The 23,593-nt window shown below is 29.8% G+C and overlaps 2 protein-coding genes across 3 annotated transcripts in view; both read right to left on the reverse strand.

The window, feature by feature from the left end:
* Nucleotides 1–8,304, reverse strand: part of LOC100207385 (origin recognition complex subunit 4) — a 38,843-nt gene extending 30,539 nt beyond the window's left edge. The window contains exons 1-5 of the mRNA XM_065809953.1: nucleotides 8,082–8,304; nucleotides 7,272–7,362; nucleotides 7,070–7,139; nucleotides 1,435–1,520; nucleotides 1,053–1,101 (exon numbers count right to left, since the gene is read on the reverse strand). Coding sequence (XP_065666025.1) covers nucleotides 1,053–1,101; nucleotides 1,435–1,520; nucleotides 7,070–7,139; nucleotides 7,272–7,362; nucleotides 8,082–8,260 — 475 coding nt within the window. The 5' untranslated portion in view covers nucleotides 8,261–8,304. The remainder of the gene's footprint in view (nucleotides 1–1,052; nucleotides 1,102–1,434; nucleotides 1,521–7,069; nucleotides 7,140–7,271; nucleotides 7,363–8,081) is intronic.
* Nucleotides 8,305–17,804: 9,500 nt separating this feature from the next.
* The window catches only part of LOC100215268 (splicing factor 3A subunit 1), a 32,366-nt gene continuing 26,577 nt past the window's right edge, over nucleotides 17,805–23,593 (reverse strand). For both annotated transcript variants that reach the window (XM_065809954.1, XM_065809955.1), the window contains exons 14-17: nucleotides 22,243–22,480; nucleotides 18,706–19,411; nucleotides 18,001–18,072; nucleotides 17,805–17,912 (exon numbers count right to left, since the gene is read on the reverse strand). In XM_065809954.1, coding sequence (XP_065666026.1) covers nucleotides 17,811–17,912; nucleotides 18,001–18,072; nucleotides 18,706–19,411; nucleotides 22,243–22,480 — 1,118 coding nt within the window. In that variant the 3' untranslated portion in view covers nucleotides 17,805–17,810. The remainder of the gene's footprint in view (nucleotides 17,913–18,000; nucleotides 18,073–18,705; nucleotides 19,412–22,242; nucleotides 22,481–23,593) is intronic.

Genomic DNA, 23,593 nt, shown 5'->3' on the forward strand with positions numbered 1-23,593 from the left:
CAGATGAGGAGGCTACTTGTGGTTATCACCCTCTCTCAACTCTATAACTCCGAAACATGAACCTTGACGAACAAGACCGCTGCGCGGAGAAACAAGTTGAGCGCGGTACTACCAGGGAATTTATGGATTGAAGAAGTTTTATTTATTTAAAGTTTTATTTAAATAGTAAACGTTTTGAATAGTTAATAATTTGTTTCTTGAAAATAGTTTTTAAAGTAGAAACATTCTATTGCAAACATTAAACCAGTGATTGCCAAAGTTAAAATAAAAATTAAGTTATAAAAAATTAAAAAAAAAGTTAATAAATTATTTTACTTCTTAAACTTAAGGAAATATAATTTGATTTATTTGGTTAAATCAAACTTTATTTATTACACTTTTTATTGCAAAACAACTTAAATGAAAATTTTTTTTGCGTTAATTCGAGCCCTGGAATTTTTTATTTTTTTATTTTTGTAATTCACCTCCCCCAAGGCCGAGAAGGCCACAGATGAGGAGGCTACTTGTGGTTATAACCAACTCTATAACTCCGAGACACAAACAAGGCCGCTGCGCGGAGAAACAAGTTGAGTGCGGTACTACCAGGGATGTGGTGGGAATCGAACTCGGAACCTCTCGCTTATGAAGCGAGCGCTCTACCACTACACCACTACCACATACCGCCACTACCATACCACATACCACCACTACCACATTTAAAAAAATAACCAGAATTCTGGATTCAGAAAATGATCAAAAAAAAAAAAAGGTTTATAGAAACATAATCTTTGTATACTAATTAAAAATTTATCAACACAATAACAGTAAAAAAACAGTAAAAAAATTTATATTATATTTTGATATTGTAAATTTTCACTGCAGCTTTTGTAGAACTTAATTATTTTGAAGTTAAATGAGTTTAAACAAACATTTAATTAAATTAATAACAAAATTTAAATGGCAAATGTATTTTTTAGCATTTAATATTTTGTCTAAAAAGTTCTATTTTAATCTTTATATTTTATAATTTGAAAAAACAAAATCATTTTAAATTTGGAAAATAAAACACTTGCCATTTTTTAATGCTTCCAAAACAAATGCCAAGTTATCTGAAAATGAGCCCTGCATTAAAAATAAGATAAAGTTTAAAATAAAAAAACAATATTTAAAATAAAAAAATAATTTATATTTTATAAAAAAATTTAAAATTTATATAAGACAAGTCTATATGAGTATATACACTGAATACGTCTAAAACGTATTCAGTGTATATTTCAATACACACAATGTAACAAGGATCTCTAACACACTCTCTTGAGATTTAAAAAATTCAGAAGTTTCATTTATAAAATTTTTAAATCGCAACTACTGTCTTTTTATGCTGAACAAATGAAAAATTATATAACAAAAATCATACAAATACTTTATTTTTTTATAAATTTTTTATAAACGTACAAAGACTTTATCTTTTGTAACATTTTCTAGTTGTAACTGCCTGGTCATATCTTGCAATGACAATTTATCATCAGTATGTATAATACCTGGGAAAAATACACTGTATGAATAACAATGCAAAGTAAATGCCTATGTACAGTAGTCTCTCGCTTAATTGCGCAAATTAAAACAGGCACTGCAGTGCACAATTAACTAGGAGTGCGCAAATAAGAAAAAGATAAGAAAAAATTTAGTAAACTAAATTATTAACTATACAAACAAATCTTTATTAAGAAATATATTATGCATGACGGAAAAAGTCATGAATTGTAGGCTGATATGCATTCTGCAGCTTTTTTTGTTTAATTTTCATAATTACTGACCGTATGTTTGATGATAGTTGTTTGTAGCTATTCATTAATTTGTTGTTGTCGTCTTTTAAAATTGCTTTAGCTTTTTGATATTTTAATTGCTTGCCAATATCTATCAGCGATAAATGTATAAATTCAATACCTAAGAAGTCTGTACCATCGTCTATCTCATCATTATTAGCTTCTTCTTAATCAGAATTGTTATCCATAGCAACTACATGATCATTCTTTTCTTCGAGAGACAAACAATCTTCAACATCTTCCTTGATTGCGTCAATATACGTTAGAGAATCTTCACAGTCAATTGCTGATATCTTCCAAACTGATCATATTCCCTATTCCTTCAATTTCGTTCAGCAGCAAGAGCATATTAAAAGATGCGAATTAAGCCTCCTCAGAGCATAGTTCAGTGTTAACAAGACTGAAAATCTGAAATAATTCTGCCTTGTCGAAGCAATTTTTGAGAGATGAAGGTTGAATTGATTTCCAAGCCAAATCAACATACTTAGCAGCGTCAAGGAGATGTGCAGGCTTCCCCTATTCAACTCCTGCAGCACCTCTTTTGCATAAAAGACTACTTTCAGACATTCCTTTGTATTTACATCGAGGCTGTAATATGACAATATGTCTAAGAGATATAGATATTTATATTGCTTCTTGAGAGCTGCAAAAATCCCCATATCACATGGTTGCTTCCAACTTGTGCAATTTGGAGGGAAGAAAACAACTTTTAAAAGATTTCGCTCAAATGCCTCAAAAATGGGGCCCCTGATTGAGTAAAGGCTAGAGGTGTCTCGATAAAAATACTCATCTTGTGCAGATGTTAAATGCACCCGGCTACTGTCTTGAAGAAGGCCTCCTAGTCAAAGACTTAAGGGGTAAACAGATTTTATCTGTTGACCAGCCTCGCACCCCTTCTTCATCTATTAGGCTGGCGCAGATGTATTTTTAATACATTGTTTCCAGTTTAGGATGTTCAATGCTGGATCTTCTTGACTCAATGCATGGATTTTGCATATGTCTCCGTTTTTATGACTAGGCAACTCATTCTATTATCTCCTAATGAGGGTACAGCTCTAAAACTCAGTTTTAAGGTTCTGAGGCCAGCTGGTAGTCAGGTTTCCCGAACTCTGTGGTAGCTCGCAGAGAGGCTGATTCCATCAACAGCTGAAAAATATCAAGGCATTAACAGTGCCATGATGCGCATGGATGGTGTCCCTGTTTGTACTTCTGATGTGCATTGCGGAAACCACATTTGGAGCCCTTTGTTACGGCTTAGAGTTTACTAGTGGTAATGAGGCAATTGCTTGGGCTATTAAACAGTGTTCTGAGTACTATCTATGCTTTGAGTCAAGTTCTTTAATCTAATTTTAAAATGAATAAAGTACCAAAAACTATAAAACACAAAAAACCATCATCATCACCAAGTTCTCTAAACCTATCATTCACTAATATTCGTGGTCTTCGAAGTAACTTTTCTTGTGTTGAGTCTTATCTCTTGAAAAGATCACCAGACCTACTTGTTCTTTGTGAGACTAACTTGAGTTCAGCTGTCTCTTCTTGTGATCTTAGTGTTGATGGTTATCTTCCTCTAATTCGTAAAGACTCCAATAGTCACATGCTTAGCCTCGGCATTTACATTCGTAAGAATTCACCCAATTGTCGTGAAACTAGGTTTGAATCCACAGACTATTCTTTTATGTGTTTGCCTTTAGCACCACTTCAGTCCATTGCCTTTCTCTTTGTTCTATATCGCTCTCCTTCATCTCAAGACTGCACTCTTTTTGATGTTATTTCTGATCATATTGACCAAGCCCTCTCTCTTTATTCATCAGCCTATATTGTTGTTGTCAGTGACTTTAATGCTCATCACACTGAATAGCTTGGCTCTAGTGTCAGTGATTCTGCAGGCATTAAAGCCCACAACTTTTGCCTTTCTCAATCCCTAACTCAAATAGTCAACTTTCCAATTCGCTTTCCTGACAACCCGAATCATTTACCTTCTCTACTCGACTTATGTCTTGTTTCTGATCCTAGTCAGAGCTCAGTTTCTCCACATTCACCCTAAGGTGCTTCTGATCACAGTTTGATCTCTCTAAAACTATTATCTCATTCTTCTTCATCACCTGAATCCCCCTATTATCGAACCTCTTACAACTGCAGTAAAGCTGACTGGGATTCTTTCCGTGATTTTCTTTGTGATGGCCCTTGGGTAGAAATCTTTCATCTTCCTGTCGACAAATGTGCTTCTTACATAACTTTGTGGATTCAGGCTGGCATGGAATCTTTTATTCCCTCTCGACGATTCCAGGTCAAGCCTCACTCTCCTCCATGGTTTTCCTCACACTGTGCTGCTGCGATTGCCAATCGAAACCGTTACTTCCATATTTATCAGCAAAACAATTCTCCAGAAAACAGACATCTGTTTATTACTGCTAGAAACAATTGTAAAAAAGTTTTGTCTAACGTCAAAACCTGCTATTCTCAGGTCATGAAATCTCGTATCTCATCTCAAAAATTAGGCTCTCATGACATCTGGAAAATCTTTAATAATATCAATAATAAGGGCAAATCTGTAATTCCACCTCTCTTGTATGGTTCAGACTTTGTCACCTCACCTAAAGACAAAGCTGAATTGTTTGCTAAAAACTTTTCATCAATATCATCTCTTGATTCCACTAGTTGCATTCTACCTGATATTGCCAAAAAACAGGTTGATCCATTGCTTGACATTCATATCACTCCAGCATCTGTATCTAAAGTGATTTCCTGGTTAGACTCTTCTACAGCTTGTGGCCCAGACAACATACCTGTTATTGTCTTGCAGAAGTGTTCCCCGAAGCTGTCATCTATACTCTCAAAACTATTCAACAAGTGCTTATCAGAGTCTTGTTTTCCAGCCTACTGGAAAGCGACATCTGTTATCATTATCTTCAAAAATTCTGGAGAGCAATCTGATTCGTCTAACTACCGTCCCATTAGTCTTCTTCCTATCATGAATCTTTAATTAACAAACACTTAATTTCTCATCTTGAATTGAATAACTTACTTTTTGACCATCAATATGGATTTCGATCTTCTCGTTCTACAGTTGATTTGCTAACAGTAATAACTGACAGGTTTTATTGTGCATTAGATGAAGGTGGAGAGGTTAAGGCCATCGCTCTTGACATTTCAAAAGCTTTTGATAAAGTTTGGCATGCTGGTCTTCTCCATAAGTTTTATTCTTACGGTGTATCTGGTAATATCTTTAAGACTATCGAATCCTTCCTCTCCAATCATAGTATAAAAGTTGTCCTTGATGGAAAGCACTCTTCTTATTCTATAATTTCAGGGGTTCCTTAAGGTTCAATCCTTGGCCCTATACTCTTATTAACTTACATTAACGATCTTCCAGATATTCTCACATCTAAGATGGCATTGTTCGCTGATGATACTACCATTTATTTTTGTCTTGATAAGAAGCCAACACTCTCTGATTGCTTGGAGAGGGAATTTGAGCTTGAAAAGGATCTCACTTCTGCTACAGCATGAAGCTCACAGTGGCTGGTGAACTTTAATTTAGATAATACTCAATTTTTTTCAGCCAATCGTTATCGCAATAGTTTAGATCTTCCTATATTTATGAACGGTGATGTACAAAAATGAGTCACCTACTCTTCATCTTCTAGGAAAAACTCTTACTTCCAATCTTTCTTGGAAACCATATATCAAATCAGTTGCAAAATTAGCATCTGCTAAGGTTGCATCTCTTTATCGAGCTCGTCACTTTCTTACTTCGGATTCTATTCTCTATAATATCTCTATAAATCTCAAATCCGGCCTTGTATGGAATACTCTTGCCAAATCTGGGGCGGATCTTCTAATGATACCTTTTCTCTTTTAGACAAGGTGCAAAAACGCATTGTAAACATAGTTGGACCTGCTCTTGCAGCCAACCTCCAACCATTATCCTATCGTCGTAATGTTGCTTCTCTTTCTCTTTTCTACAAATACTATAATGGGCACTGCTCTCAAGAGCTAGCGCCTCTTGTGCCATCTACTAAAATTCATTCTTGTGTTACTCGTCATTCAATTAAGTGTCATCCTTTTTCTGTGACTGTTCCTAAGTGCTCCAAAAACTCTTATTCGTCTAGTTTTTTTCCTTGAACATCAGCACTATGGAATTTGCTTCCATCATCTTGCTTTCCTGATTCATATAATTTGCAATCTTTTAAGTCATCTGTCAATCGTTATTTTGCTCTATAATCTTTATCTTATCTCTTTCAGTAACTTCCAGCTTTAATTAGTGGCTGCTTGCAGCCTTGTTGGAAGCGAAATATAATAATAAAAGAACAGGCAAGCCAGTTTTGCGTTTAACTTCAGGATAAAAGACTTCATTGAACCATTTCCAACATATAGAGACATCCATCCATGCATTTTTTTGACAAAAATACGGTATAGGCCATGTTCTACTGACTATACAAGCAGGTCATCCAGCTTTTCCAATTATAGAACAGGGTATTTTGTGAGATCCTGTTGCGTTGAAGCAAACAACTAAAGTCACTCTTTCTTTACACTTTTTTTACCTCTTGTAGTTACTAAGTTTTCAGTAGGCATTAACAGAGAATATCTAGGTAGCAAGTGAAAAAAAAAGTTCAGTTTCGTCAATATTCTGTACATTTTAATAACTGAGTAAAAGCCCTCAAGTTGCTGAAGAAGAACAGGATCATCTTTGAGAGATCAAATTGAATTTTCAGCTACATCATATTTTCTTGCAATCGCTCGTTTGTTTGGCGCATCACTTTTTAAGTTTAGTTATAATTTCGACTTGTTGATCTTCTGATAATCTTTTTCCTTTGCCTTTAGCCATAAGAAGTAAGGATAAAAAAGTTGGAATAAGAGAACTGTGAATAGACAGATAAATTTAAAATGAAGTTTTTTATTAAAGTTTTTTCAATGAGACTTGACTGATAAATCGTTAAAAATCATTATTTGTTTAAAACAAGATTTATCATTTACTTCAATTTGAATTCGAATTATTTATCTATTTACATTCTGATAAAATCATTATCTCAAAATATTAATGATAAAAACTAGTTTTTAACTTAACACAGGAAAATAATAGTTAAGTTTTCTAATTACGCTTTTAACAAAAAACTCAGTAAAAAATTGAAACACAAATATTTTGAGCCTAAACGCGCAATTAACTGGGATGCGCAACTAATTGGGTGCGCAATTAAGCGAGAGACTACTGTAAAGAAATGACACAAAGACAACAATAAGCATATAAAAGAAAGGTTTACCACTCAAATACACATAATAAAAACTTTCAACATTTTCATTGTGCAATTCTGCCAAAACTTTTTCAACTAACTGAAATAAATTAATTTTTATGAAGTTAAAGTTGAGCTGTTTTTAAACCAGTTGTTTTTTTCAAAAAAATAAAACAAAACAAAAACTTTTGATTTTTTTTGTTATGTAAACTTTTAGTGTAGTTTATGTTACCTTAGATTTTCCACTACCTCGCGGTCCAATAACTAGAACTGAGTTACTTTCCCCTACATTAATACATTGATTTAAAACAGCTTTTAATTGGCTAAAGTGAAAAAAAACAACAACAAAAAAACAAACAACAACAGCAAAATATTTCATTCAAAACAGCTTATAAATAAAAAAAATCTTTATTACTTATTTTCAAGTGTTTAAATAAGATAATAACGAAAAAAGAAAGAAAAAGATAAAAAACAATGACACAAAATGACAGTACATTGATTATAAAAATACAAAAAAAACAAACAAAAAAAACATGACACAAAATAACAATGTATAGAAAATAAAAAAAACAAACAAAAAAAAAACACACACACAAAATGGCAATATAGAGAAAATGAAAATACAAAAAAAGATAATGATATTAAATGGATGGTAACATAAGAGTTAATGGTAATTATTTGTTTCAAAAATTTCTTAAAAAAGACAAAAGAACTAAGAAAACTTGTAAAAACAAATTAGTTTTAAGTAATAAGTAAAAAGTAGACTTTTAGAGAATATAAAATTCAATGAAGAGAAATATGCATTGAGCTCATTGAGGCCATTCAGCATGAAATATCTGATTTTATTCTTATTAAAAATAAAAAACAGTTAAATAAAAACTTTTTATTGTCAATATGTAGTCTGTACTTATGTGTATGCATATTTTTGAAATATTTGAAATGTAATTCAATATAATCTGTCTGCAAATAAACAATCACATGAACATGCTTGTTATCTCTATTTCCTATCTTATCTGTATTTGAACTTAAAAAAAAAACTTACATAAACTGTTCTGTTAGAAAATTTTCCAAGTAAAAATTATTTTTATTTTTGAAGAGTCTCTTCTTTAACAAATTAGATACTTGCAGGGGACACGCCTGACCATCAATACAACATTGGATAGTTTCATTGTCACTTAACTTTGTAACTTCAGATTTTCTGATAATATTTTTTTTCGGCATAACTTATAAAAACTAAAACTAATATATTTACATACTAAAGTGGTTAAAATATACATAACTATATAAATATACATAAATATAAATATAATTAATAATAATATTACAACTATTAATACAAAACTATGAAGAAAAAATTATTACATAAATTTGTGTTATACCAGATTTGTGTTATTACATAAATTTGTGCTATACGAGAGTAATTAAAAACATTTATATATAATGCCAAGATCACACTTATATACAAGCTATGAGATGTAAAAAACATTAATATATATATATATATATATATATATATATATATATATATATATATATATATATATATATATATATGTATATATATTGCTGTTTATTGTATCAAGATTAGGTACAAATGTATCATGTGTGTATGTGTATATATATATAACCAAACATACTTAACTGTTTGTAACCTGCTGAGAGGGTAAAAAATGTTTTGCAGGAAAATAACAAACGTTTTTAACTTCTTTAACAAAATTTATTGATTTAAAAAAACAAAACAAAAAAAAAACATATAGAATCAGAGTCAGATAAGTAACTTACATAAAACAAACATATGAGGAATCATTTCCATATGTAAAAATTATATATATATATATATATATATACATATATATATATATATATATATATATATATATATATATATATATATATATATATATATACATATATATATATATACATATATATATATATATACATATATATATATATTTTAAAACATCTTTACTTCCAACAAAGCCGCAAGCAACTACTAATTAGAGTTGGAAGTTACTAGAAGAAAAAAGATAAAGATTGTAGAACAAGATAACGATTAACAGACGACTTAAAGGATTGCAAATTATATGAATCAGGAAAGCAAGATGATGGAAGCAAATTCCAAAGAGCTGATGTTCAAGGAAAAAAACTAGACGAATAAGAGTTTTTGGAGCACTTAGGAACAGTCACAGAAAAAGGATGACACTTTTGAATGACGAGTCACATGAGAATGACTTTTAGTAGATAGCACAAGAGACGCTAACTCTTTAGAGCAGTGCCCATTATAGTATCTGTAGAAAAAAAAAAGTGAAGCAACATTACAACAAAGCGATAATGGTTGGAGGTTGGCTGCAAGAGCAGGTCCAACTATATTTACAATGCATTTTTGCATCTGTTCTAAAAGAGAAAGGGCATCATTAGAAGATCCGCCCCAGATAAGGCAACAGTATTTCATACAAGGACGAATTAGAGATTTATAGAGATAGAGAATAGAATCCGAAGTAAGAAAGTGTCAAGCTCGATAAAGAGATGCAACCTTAGCAGATGCTAATTTTGCAACTGATTTGATATATGGTTTCAAAATAAAGATCGGAAGTAAGAGTTAATCCTAAAAGTTGAAGGGTAGATGACTCATCGAGTACATTACCGTTCATAAATATAGGAAGATCTAAACTATTGCGATAACGATTGGCTGAAAAAAATTGAGTATTATCTAAATTAAAGTTCACCAGCCACTGTGAGCTTCATGCTGTAGCAGAAGTGAGATCCTTTTCAAGCTCAAATTCCCTCTCCAAGCAATCAGAGAGTGTTGGCTTCTTATCAAGACAAAAATAAATGGTAGTATCATCAGCGAACAATGCCATCTTAGATGTGAGAATATCTGGAAGATCGTTAATGTAAATTAATAAGAGTATAGGGCCAAGGATTGAACCTTAAGGAACCCCTGAAATTATAGAATAAGAAGAGTGCTTTCCATCAAGGACAACTTTTATACTATGATTGGAGAGGAAGGATTCGATAGTCTTAAAGATATTACCAGATACACCGTAAGAATAAAACTTATGGAGAAGACCAGCATGCCAAACTTTATCAAAAGCTTTAGAAATGTCAAGAGCAATGGCCTTAACCTCATTACCTTTATCTAATGCACAATAAAACTTATCGGTTATTACTGTTAGCAAAACAACTGTAGATCGAGAAGATCGAAATCCATATTGATGATCAGAAAGTAAGCTATTAGATTCAAGATAAAAGATAAAGTGTTTGTTAATTAAAGATTCAAAAACCTTGCTTATGATAGGAAGAAGACTAATGGGACGGTAGTTAGACAAATCAGATTGCTATCCAAAATTTTTAAAAATAGGGATGACAGATGCCGCTTTCCAGAAGGCTAGAAAACAAGACTCTGATAAGCACTTGTTGAATAGTTTTGAAAGTATAGACGACAGCTCTGGAGAACACTTCTGCAAGACAATAACAGGTATGATGTCTGGGCCACAAACTGTAAAAGAGTCTAAGCAGGAAATCACTTTAGATACAGAAGCGGGAGTGATACGAATGTCAAGCAATGGATCAACCTGTTTGACGGCAATATCAGGTAGAATGCAACTAGTGGAATCAAGAGATGATATTGATGAAAGGTTCTTAGCAAATAATTTAGTTTTGTCTTTAGGTTAAGTGACTAAGTCTGAACCATACAAGTAAGGTGGAACTACAGATTTGCCCTTATTATTGATACTATTTAAAATTCTCCAGAAGTCACGAGAATTTTTGTGATGAAATAAAAGATTTCATGACCTGAGAAGAACGTTAGACAAAACCTTTTTACAATGATTTTGAGCAGTAATAAACAGATGTCTGTTTTCTGGAGAACTGTTTTGCTGATAGGTATGGAAGTAACGGTTTCGATTGGTAATTGCAGCAGCACAATGTGAGGAAAACCATGGAGAAGAGTGAGGCTTGACCTGGAATCGTCGAGATGGAACAAAAGATTCCATGCCAGCCTGAATCCACGAAGTTATGTAATAAGCACATTTATCAACAGGAAGATGAAAGATTTTTACCCAAGGGCCATCATGAAGAAAAACATGGAAAGAGTCCCAGTCAGCTTTAAGGTAGTTGTAAGAGGTGCAATTATAGGTGGATTCAGATGATAAATAATGATGAGATAATAGTTTTAGAGGGATCAAACAGTGATCAGAAGCACTTTAGAGTGAAAAAAAATTTGAGGGCCTTAACTCCAGCAGAGTCACTAACACTAGAGCCAAGCCATTCAGTGTGATGAGCATTAAAGTCATCAACAACAACGATTTTGCCTGATGGATAAAGAGAGAGGGCTTGGTCAATTTGATCAGAAACAACATTGAAAAGAGTGCAGTTTTGAGATGAGGGAGAGCGATATAGAACAAAGAGAAAGGCAATAGAGTTTAGTGGTGCTAAACAAAAGCACATAAAAGAATAGTCTGTGGATTCAAACCTAGTTTCTCGACAAATGGGTGAATTCTTATGAATGTAAATGCCCAGGCCAAGCATGTGACTATTGGAATCTTTACGAATTAGGGGAAGATAACCATCAACACTAAGATCACAAGATGAGACAGCTGAACTCAAAATAGTCTCACAAAGAGCAAGTAGGTCTGGTGAACTTTGCAAGAGATAAGACTCAACAGAAGAAAAGTTACTTTGAGTACCGTGAATATTTGTGAATGATAGGTTTAGAGAACTTGGTGATGACAATGGTTTTTTGTGTTTTATAGTTTTCGGTACTTTTCTGAATTTCATTTTTGAATTTGTTAAAGAACTTGACTCAAGGCAGAAATAGTACTCAGTACACTGTTTAATAGCTCAAGCAATTGCCTCATTACTATTAATAAATCCTAAGCCGTAACAAAGGGCTCTAAATGTGGCCTTGGCAATGCACACCTAAAGTACAAACAGGGACACCATCCATGCACAACATGGTACTGTTAATACTTAGATATTTTTCATCTGTTAATGGAATCAACCTGTCTGAGAGCTACCATAGCACAGTGGGCCAAACAGTGGACACATTGCTCAAAAATCAATGTTACCAATATAAATTTCAGTTAATTGTTATTGAAAGCCAAATAAACTTCCAGTTCATTAAAAAAAAAAAATTATTTCAAAAGCATGATTTGTTCAGAAAATATACTAGTTTGAAAAACCTAAATTTGTTACAAAATTTAGGTAATAGGTATAAATGATACATTAAAGTCATTGTTGGCGTTATATAAGAAAAAATGTTGCTATATAAGCAGTGCTAATGTGATAATTTTATGTAGAAACAATCTTAGATTGCAGTTTATGGAAATGTGAATTTTAACTTCATAGATTATTGCACACAATTTTTTTTACATGTAATACCTAATGAAACAACTTTTAGTGTTTAGTAATGAAACAACTTTTAGTGAAACAAAATTTTAGTGTTTTTTAACTTAATTTTTTATTAGAAATTTATTTTATCAGAAAAAATAATTAATTAATAAATCTCAAAAAATAATTAATAAATCTCAAAAAGTGCTAAGTTGGCACTAGTAAACCCATATATTTTTAAACTCCTATGACAAAGAGGAATAAAATGCTTTTTAACTAAATTGAGCCAACTTAGCACTTTTAAATAAAAAAAAGTAAAAGAATGACCCTAGTTAGTGCAAATAGTTTTACATTATTTTGTACATATTTTTTAGAGACGAAATTGTGTTCAGTAAAAGTGTCTAGAAATTAAAAAAAGGATTAAAACCAATTTTTGACCAACACCTCAACCCCCCCCTCCCCCATTCTTTTGCTCTTTTCGATTGGACTTTTATTTTCAACCAAATTTAATCTAGTTAGTAGAATTATTAATAACAAAAAATATTGCAGCATTTAAATTTGTTTTAAAATGAGCCAATTGCAAGAGTTAAAATCAAAACTGAGTGCATTGTGGTGTATATTGTAACAATATAATATTTTTACTTATCACGTTAACTTGTTTATATTTTGAATATTTATTTGAATACTTATTTGAAGTTCAAATCATTTTGTATGAAAGAACCAAGAGAAACTCTTCAATCATTGTTTGTCTTTAATTTTGACATTGAAGAGTTAAAAAATAAAGGTTTCCTTATGTATAAAGAGGGAAAACAATTTAATGTAAAGATGATAGTGCAGTCATATATGAGGTATATGAAAGCAGTGAATCTTTTTTTAGGAGTTAAAGGTGCATTTTGTAATCTGTGCACATGCTCAAAAGATGTTTGAATATTGAATGAATTGAAAATGGTTTTGTAGTCAATTGAAAAACTATAACTATGAATAAAATATTTAACCAACTTGCACAAGAAGACAGTTCTTTACTTAAAAAAACCCTGATTATATTACAAGGACTGGACAAACCCCCAAACCAATTCCAACCTATGATATTAAAACTATTATATTTAAAATTAATGATATTTCTATAGATTTTTTATGTCTTATTGAGTACGTTAGACCTTTTCAAAGAGATTGTTGTACATGTGAAAACTGGTGTTTTTGATTGGTCTGAGTACCCTTTCAGTGTTTCTAATAGATTTCTGAAGCAAGCAGAGACTTCATAACAAACAGAGATATTAAAAAAAACTGGTACAGAATGGGACTACTCTGATGAAATTGTAAAAAGAAGAAGAATAACAACAGCTTATATAATTACTGCACTATTGCACAAAAAATTAAACAGGGATTTAATTATTGCACAATTGCCTGCTCAATATCATGCAGTGTTTCAAAAGTTTGAATTGATACTTTCTTTTAATTCTTTAAGTCTCAAAGTCCTCAAAAAAAAAAAAAAAAATTATTAGGATCAATATAAAAGCTATTTTCTATTCCTATTTAATGAATTTTTTTTTTTTTTGTTGTTGATTCACCTCCTCAAGGCCGTGAAGGGGACTACAGGCGAGGAGGCTACTTAATTATGGTTATAACCCTCTCTCAACTCTATATCTTCAAAATACGAACCTTGACAAACAAGGCCGCTGCGCAGAGAAACAATTAGAGCGCTGTAGAAACAAGTTGAGCAAGGTTAAGTTTCCACCTGAAACAAAAATAAATTTACCTGGACCATGGATTAGTATAACACTATCACTTCACAAACTGAGTGGTTATTATTGGGGGCTAATTTTGAATAATTAGGAAAGCAGTTTAAGAAATCTTTATGATTCAGGGTTAAAAGGTAATAAAACATTAAGATTGATACATACTAGACTCTCAAGAAAAAACTCCAAAATTGTCAATTTAACAGACGCCATTAACAGAATGTGGATATGATCTGATCAAATTATTTTTGACAAGAGATAAAAGTTAAAAGTATCCTTCAAATTTTGGTATGAAAGAGGATATAAGATGATAAATATTGTCATGTCAAACAAAATGTCTCTAATAACATTTTATCTAAAGATGACACATATTTTAAAATGTTAACATATGAATAAATAACGTATTTTAATACTTCTTTTGATAATTTTTATTGTTTTTGTCATTGATGTACCTATGTATTTTTTGTATTACAAAATATACATATGTATTTATAAACATTTATACGTATTTTTGTTATAACCAATAAAAAAGCAAGTTTTGAGAAATTTTCAATATTTTGTTCTTTTAAATTATGACCTAAATATTCTGCAACAAAATTATTTTTTAGTTTTTACAAAATTTAAACATAAAAACCTTTCCAAAAAGTCTTTAATCAACCCCATAGCAATTTTCTTTCAAAAGTTATGATCCAATGTTCGTGAAAACAGCTGTTTGGCCCACTGTGCACAGAGTTCGGTAAACCTGATTACCAGCTGGCTTCAGAACAATAAAACTGAGTTTTAGAGCTGTACCCTCATTAGGAGATAATAGAATGAGTTGCCTAGTCATAAAAACAGAAACACAAGTAAAACCCATGCATTGAGTCAAGAAGATCCAGCATTCAATATCCTAAACTGGAAACAATTTATTAAAAATACATCTGCGCCAGCCTAATAGATGAAGAATGGGTAATACGGTGCGAGGCTGGGCAACAGATAGTATCTGTTTACCCCTTAAGTCTTTGCCTAGGAGGCCTCCTACAAGACAGTAGCCGGATGCATTTAACATCTGCCCAAGATGAGTATTTTTATCGAGACACCATCTCTACTCAACCAAGAGCCCCAAGGCAGGGGGTGTTTTAAGTCGGAGTTGGCATCTCCTAGTCTTTGCCTAAAAAGGCGTATCCTACAAGGCAGCAGGACATGAAACAGATTGTACTGGGTTACATGTTACCAGTAGCAGGATAACCTGACCTGACAACCAATATATATATAGCAAACAAATTATATATATATATAATTATAGCAAGGGATGTGGAGTCACAAAAGGACTCCGGCTTTATATCTTTACTTTTTTCAAGTTTGTAGTGTCCAGAAGCTCTAAACATGATTGTTGACTTATTATCTGCTATAATAAAAAAATTCATGAGATTTAATGACTTGAAACTTATTGTTTTTAAGCCCAGAGTCCTGGAGTCCTTGTCGCCATTATACCTAAGGACTCTGGGCTTAAAAAACAATTGTTCCTCTAATCTAAAAGTATTAATTTTTTTCCTATTAGTAGTCCATAAACTTATTTATATTTTCAGATCTCCAGGATATCAAAAACTAGGATAAAGTAATCTTTTTGTGACTTTCAAATCTGGAGTCTTTTTTGGGACTCCGCATCCCTGATTATAGCAAACAAAAATAACAAAGAAAATTCTAACAAAACATAAATATATGTTATCTCTAAATTTAAATTAAAAACAAATAATCTGAAAACAAACTTTTTTAAAAAAGAGTTTATGTTCTTAAAATAATTATAGATATTAAAACATTATTTTTCATACTATTGGTGTTATCAAAGCATATCATCTCTCATGCTAATGGTGCTATAAAAATTCCATAAAATGTGAATTACTTTATGTTTATAAACTTTTTTATAAATGTTGATCAATATAAAACAAAAACAAAGTAATAATTAGAAAAAATAAAACACGATAAAAAATAAAACAAAAACAGTAAGAAACAGAACAGTAAATGTAAAAAATACTTATAATAATATAATAACACATTACTGTAATATTAAGAACAGTGTTTTAACCTACACTGCATTAAATTAAAGTAATAACAAAAACAAAAATAATAGTAACACCAAATTAATGTAATTTAAAATAATTTCAATTTTAATTAACTAGTTTAAAATAATCAACACCAAACAACTTTTTGGATAAGTACTCTTGGTTTTTATATCTTCGAAACACAGCACCTTCTTCAAAACATCTGCATCAGACCTTCTTGATGTACTTATTATTATTAGTGGCATCCATAAAGTACGTATGCAGTAAAACCACTGATTTGAGACCTTTATTCCCCTATATATGCAACTATATGCTTTCAACAACCCTCCTGCTTTGTATATACACATTATTTATTACAAAACCAACCTCCTCCTAACGCATAAAATTTTTAAAACATTAAAAGCAAAACAAAAAAACTATTAGTTGATTCAACTTATCTATGCTGCATAACATAATACTTATTTTTTAAACTCATGAAGTTTGGTTTAAAGAAAAAAAAGAAATCAAGTTTTAGTAGAGACAGAATGAGAGAGTCAAACTGGGTACATACTTGGTCTCTTTAACAACGCCCTTCTTTTGTACACACTGTATGTTTTTGAGTAACCCCTCCCCCACACATGCATACATACTTTATAGAGGACCCCTAATTCAGTTCTGTTTTTTTGTTGTTTCTGATAAAACTTGACTAGACTTTTTTTGATTTTGACTGATTTTAAATTTGTTCTTCAATTTTTTAAAATTTTTCTGTAGGTTACAATGCTTTGATCTAACGGATCAAAATTTTACCACATGCAACTATTTCAACCATATCATCATACATTTGAAAATTTATTAACAATTTTGTGGCAGTGCAAAACAAATATTAAGAAAAGATTTTAACTGTTGATCTTAAATAGGATCTGCTAAGAATACCCCTACTTAAATACCTCCCTAAAATTAATTGGGTTCCAACAACTTAAATACCTCCCTAAAATTAATTGGGTTCCAACAACTACAGTGTTTTATTTTAAATTGAAATTATAAATAAGTCACACAGGCACGCAAAAATTTGAATAGAAACTCTTTTCAGCTACAGGTTTATTAAAAATTTAATAATTTATGCTTCATGCTTCAAACAATATGACAAACAATTTAAGATTACAATAAAGCTTTAAAACTTTTCTGCTTTGGTGAATGTGATTTTTAAATCACATTCATCAAATTTCAATAAATTTTGGATAAATTCTGCTTCATTTTTAAATTTGTAAGTTTTTTTTACATTCAAAACTTTTTGAGCTTAAAATAGAAAAAATAGCAAAAATAAATAGAGAAAGTGTTAAATGTGCATAAAATACTTAAAATTATAGAAAAGTTTGAAATCCTGGATATAAACAGAATTTTTCTGAATATTTTTACATGTCTGTCAATTTACATTTTCTAATTAACTATTGCTATTGTTAACAAATTTATAAACATTAATGCCTTTATTCTTTTGTCAAAAACTTATATATTGATAAAGGAATTTAAAAAAAAAATCTATTTTTTGATAAAAATCATTTGTTATCAAAAATCACTATGGTTCTTACAATAATAAACCAATTAAAATTGTCTGTTCATAAATTAGATTTGTTGACCTGCATTCTATAACATTTCAAGTAATAACCTATTTCGATCTTTTTATTATTTTTTTCTGCCTCCACGTTCTTTTACTTGCAACTGAACAAGACTTGTAGATGAAAAGTTGTAATATGCAAGGGTGTTTGAATCTTTAATGAAAAAGTTCTAAAAACATAAATTTATATGTGAATATAAAAAAAACTCTGTAAAAAACAACAGCTGAAGAACAAATTAAAGTTTAAAAAGTACGTACCCCTATTTGCAATTTTTGTTTACCAGCAGGCATGCCAATCATGTCATTTATCTTTGTCTTTATAACAGAGCACTAAAACATATTTTATATTGTTTTATACTGTATGCAGGCTTAAAATATCAATTACTAAATAAACCTCTGGTATGCAAGTTTAAAATACCAATTACTAAATAAACCTCTGGTTTGTAGGCCCAAAATATACATTGTAGGCTTAAATAAACTAAATTTCTAAGTAAATTATTGAAAGATATTGTACTCTGGTAAGTACAATATCTTTCAATACTAAATAAATTTCAGTACACTTTAATACATCCTTTATTAAAACTAAAAAAAGTTAAAATTTGAAAGTGTTACAAATTAACTAAAATAGGAAAGTTCTATTTTTTTTATAAATAAAGCAAAGTTAGTTTATTATTTATATTATTATATTTATAGTTTGCTTTATTTAAAGAAAAATGCTAAATATTCAATTACACTAAAGAGAAATTTTCACCCATAAAAAAATAAAAAGAAAGTTTTCTGAAAGATATTAGGATCTGAATTTATGTTAATACGAAACTATGTATACCATTTTTTTTTAATTAACTTAATCAAGACTATTTTAAATTTTCTGACTTTTTAAAACAGATATTTAGATATTTACAACTGTTATAATAATATAAGTATAATCCATTAGAGAAACTCTTTTAACATCAAATTACTTACTTGTGTTGTAAGAGGCAGGGTTATTGATATTACTTGGCCTTGGCACTGCCATTCTGGTTTTTCAGGAATTTCAGGAACTTGTACTCTGAATGTAACAGGAAGTTTATTATTTTGTAGAAACTCAGCCTCAGAAACTAACTCTGTATCTGTTTCATCAAGTTTAGATTTTTTAGATTGAGGCTCATCATCATCTTTTGGAGGAGGAAGGATTAAAGGTGCTTCCTCTCGAACAGGTTGTAATATTGGTGGAGCAGGAAAAATTGAACCAAGTGGAGGAACCATTAATCTTGGTGGAGGCATCATCATTGTATGAGGAAGAGGAATAAGTGTCGGAGGAGCCATGCGAATGGATTGTGGCTGAGGAGCTGGAATACCAGGAACAACAGGAGGTTGTGGTGGAAGTTGAGGTGTAACACTGATGGGTTGAATAAGTTGAGTTGCTGGAGGGGGTATTGAAAGAGTTGAAGGAATTGAAGTGGTTATAGATGTATTTTCTGGTTGTGTAGTTTGGTTAAATCCTGATTGGGCAGATTGGTTAAATATTGGTTGCGAAATAGTACTTTGAATAGTAACTGGAACAGGAGCTTGTGGTAAAAGAAATGGTTTGGATACAGGAGTTTGTTGTACAAAAGACTTGGATGGTTCAGTATTAGAAGCAGTGCTGTTAGGTATTGCAGGTCCAATTTTTTCAGCATCTTCTGATGGTCTGTAAATAGTTTAAAAAAAAAAGTTTAAATATCGTAACTGAAGACCCTTATATATACATATACATATATATATACATACACATATATATACATATATATATACATATACATATATATATATATACATTTACATATATACATATATATATATATATATATATATATATATATATATATATATATACATATACATATACATATACATATATAATAATATACATATATAAGTATATGTATATATACATATATATATATATATATATATATATATATATATATATATATATATATATATATATATATATATATATATATACATGTATATATATAAATATATATATGTATAAATATATATATATGTATATATAAATACATATATACATATATATATATATAAATATATTTAAACAATTTTAAAATGTATTCTACGAAATAGAGTGCTTAATGTTCTTAAAAGAACAGAGCAATTATAAATTAGTAGAAAATATATATATATATATATATATATATATATATATATATATATATATATATATATATATATATATATATATATATATGTGCACAACCCTTGGAATTAGGAAAAATGAGGTCGGCAATAATTGGCCAACCTCAATCTTTTTGAGGTCGGCATTAGGTCAGCAAAAAAAATTTGATACAAAGGTTTCACCATAAAAAATAGAAATGAGGTCAGCAATTTTTTGCCGAGCTCAAACACTTTTAGGTCAGCATTGCCGAATGCCACCCCTAATTCTGAGGGTTGTATATATAAATATATAAGCCTACCCAGGAACCAGGAAACGTGTGCGGTTGCACGCCTTGTTTTTCCACATTAAAGAAATTTTGTAAGACTCACTGACCTCGGCAGTTAGCATCTTTTAACTTTTAAAGTATTTCCATTATCCGTGGAAAAAAGCTAAACTTATCTACTGAGAAAAAAAAACCAATACTAAATTAAAAAAAAAAAATTGTAACAAAATATCAAATTTCAATTAAATAAACAAACATTTTTTTTTTAGTGTGGTTGATATTTTTAGCTACCGAATTTGATACAAGTTGAGGAAAAAAACATATTTTATAACAATTTAACAACAATTGAAAATTTTGATATGCAATTTATTCACCATTTTATCAGCCCATATAATTAAGAAACTAATTTGTTATGTATGCTAGACTATGATAATATTTGTAAAATATTTTTAAACACATTCTGAATGTTTTTAAAAACATTCTGAATGTTGTTAAAAACATTCTGAATGTTGTTAAAAACATTCTGAATGTTGTTAAAAACATTCTGAATGTTGTTAAAAACATTCTGAATGTTGTTAAAAACATTCTGAATGTTGTTAAAAACATTCTTAAAGCCTGATGCTACAAGGGAGTACTGCTACATCGACTACTGTTACATCTTATAGTCTGACTCACAATGGAGTGCCGCTACACTAACTGAGGGTTTGGTTTGGGCAGGCAGTCTATGAAATAATAAAAAAATATTTTGAAAATTTTTTTTTAATTTTTTACAGTCTTTAAAATAATTTTTTTTGAAAAAAAACAACTTAAAACTGACATTTTATGGTAAAAAATTAAAAACAACCATGCAAGAGTATGTATGTATGTATGTATGTATGTATGTATGTATGTATGTATGTATGTATGTATGTATGTATGTATGTATGTATGTATGTATGTATGTATGTATGTATGTATATATATATATATATATATATATATATATATATATATATACAACCCTCGGAATTAGGGTCAGCATCGGCAATGTTGACCTGAAAGTGTTTGAGGTCGGCAATTTTTTGCCGACCTCGTTTCTATGTTTTATGGTAAGACCTTTGTATCAAATAATTTTTGCTGACCTGATGCCGACCTCTAAAAGATTGAGGTCGGCTAATTATTGCCGACCTCAATCTTTTAGAGGTCTTAATTCCGAGGGTTGTATATATATATATATATATAGTATTATATATTAATATATTATTTGAAATTAGTCTACTATTATTATTGGAACTAATCTACAAATAAGTTTAAGTATCAATAAGTTAAATAATATTATAATTTTATATCCCTTAAAAATTTTAAAAATATTAATAATTTTCGAATAACTTAAAAAATTTCTAATTTAATGAGGTCTTCCTAAAAAAATGATTTAAGAAAATTAGGACTCCACTAGAAGGATTATCATTCAAAGCTTCTCCAACGCAAAACTAAATTAAGGTTTTTAGGTTTAGGTTTCTCTTAGGTGAGTTGCTTTCAAAATGACTAAACAGCCTTACATGCACTCAGTTTAACATTATAACTAGTTTTGTTGTAACAGAGTTTGGTAAGAGATCACTGCAAAATACTCTTGCAGCAACAGTTATTATTTATGACAGAGTGTTATCATTGGATATGAATTCATATTGACAGAATGTTATCATTGGGTAAACAATTCATTGTAGAAAATTTAAGTAACTCATGTAAACAGAGCATTATCATTGGATAATTAGTTAATCTTAAGTAAGTTAAAAAAAACTCTTGAAAACAGAGTGTTATGCTTAAATATATAAAATATAAGAAAGACAACAAACTTAACAGAGTGTTATCATTGGTTATTTAGCTTAATGATATAAAAATGTTTTTAATTTCTAATTAGTAAACTTTGTTTTCATTGTTTATGTGGAATATTTTAATATTTTATCATTATTTTTGTATGTTTGCAAACAAACGAAAATTTTATTAAAAAATTTAAATTGTATTAAAAACACAATAACAATATATTATAATAAAAATGAAAATATTTTTAAAATGTTAAAAACACAACAACAATAACACTTACAGCAAACCTTTCGATCTATGGATAGCTTTGATTTGGTCCTCAAACGTAATGTTAGAGTGTGCAAGCTTGGTTGTACGTTCCATGCTTGCAGTATGACCATCCCAAATCTCCAATCCAGATTTTTTAGGTCCTTCTTCTTCACCAAGTTTTTTACCAATGTAAGTTTCTTCAGCACCAACACCAAATATATCAGAACGACGCTCAGCAAGTTGTTTTAATGTATCTCCAATATGCACACCTAGATCATGACAGATTTAAAAATTATAAACTTTAAAATAGAAAATTAAAAAATGTTACTATAGTAACATTTTTTAATTTTCATAGTAATGCTAAGTATGATCAGTAAGATTATCATAAATAACATTATATTATAACATTACATATTAACATAATAACATATTACGACACTACATACCAACATATCAACATTACATTATAGCATTATATATGAACATAACAACATATATAATAACATTGCGTACAAACATAACAACACAATGTAATAACACTATATATTAACATAATAACATTGTAACATTACACATCAGCATTTTAACATTAAATTTTAACAAGATTTGTGACATTAAAATTGATTATAACAACAACAAAAAATAACACATATTTACAAAAATCAAGAAATATTGTAATTAAGTGAAAATTTAATGATAAAAAGACAGAAGACTGTGGTAATAAGTAATATGTTTTTAATATTTAGCAGATTTGATTTAAATTTAGAATTAGGGTATTTAAAATTAGAATTTAGGAGATAATCAGGAAGACTTTAATTATTGGCATAATTAAATAAACTTAATCCAGGGCGTGCCCACACAACCCACATAATCACATTATCAATATTATAATTTTGACAAAATTATGCAAAGATTTTATTTCTGTCCAAAAATATCTTTTTAAATTCAAAGATGCTCAAATATCTTCTATATTACTATATAAAATCTATCTATATAAAAATACTCTACAACTATATAATACTGTATAAAATCTATCTATATAAAAATGCTCAAATATCTTCTATATTACTATTTTGACCTCCATTACTAAGCAATAATAATTCCCTGAAAGAAAATTCTTAAATAATTAGAAATCATATAGTTGTCCTTCTAAGAAAATTTTTTTTTTTTAAATATAGCAAAAAAACATATTTTTTATTTATCTCTGGAAAACCTCCACGAGCTACATTTTTTGTGCCTTTTTTTCATAAGTTAGAATGTTCATTTAAGTTGCTACAATTAAAATCATAGTTTTTAACCCCTTAAAGACCAATATTTTTTCAAATAAATGCACCAAAAAAATCAATTTTTTAGATACATAAAGGAAAAAAAATAATATATAA

The sequence above is a fragment of the Hydra vulgaris genome, chromosome 11 (genome assembly GCF_038396675.1).
Source record: "Hydra vulgaris chromosome 11, alternate assembly HydraT2T_AEP".
Taxonomy (NCBI): domain Eukaryota; kingdom Metazoa; phylum Cnidaria; class Hydrozoa; order Anthoathecata; family Hydridae; genus Hydra; species Hydra vulgaris.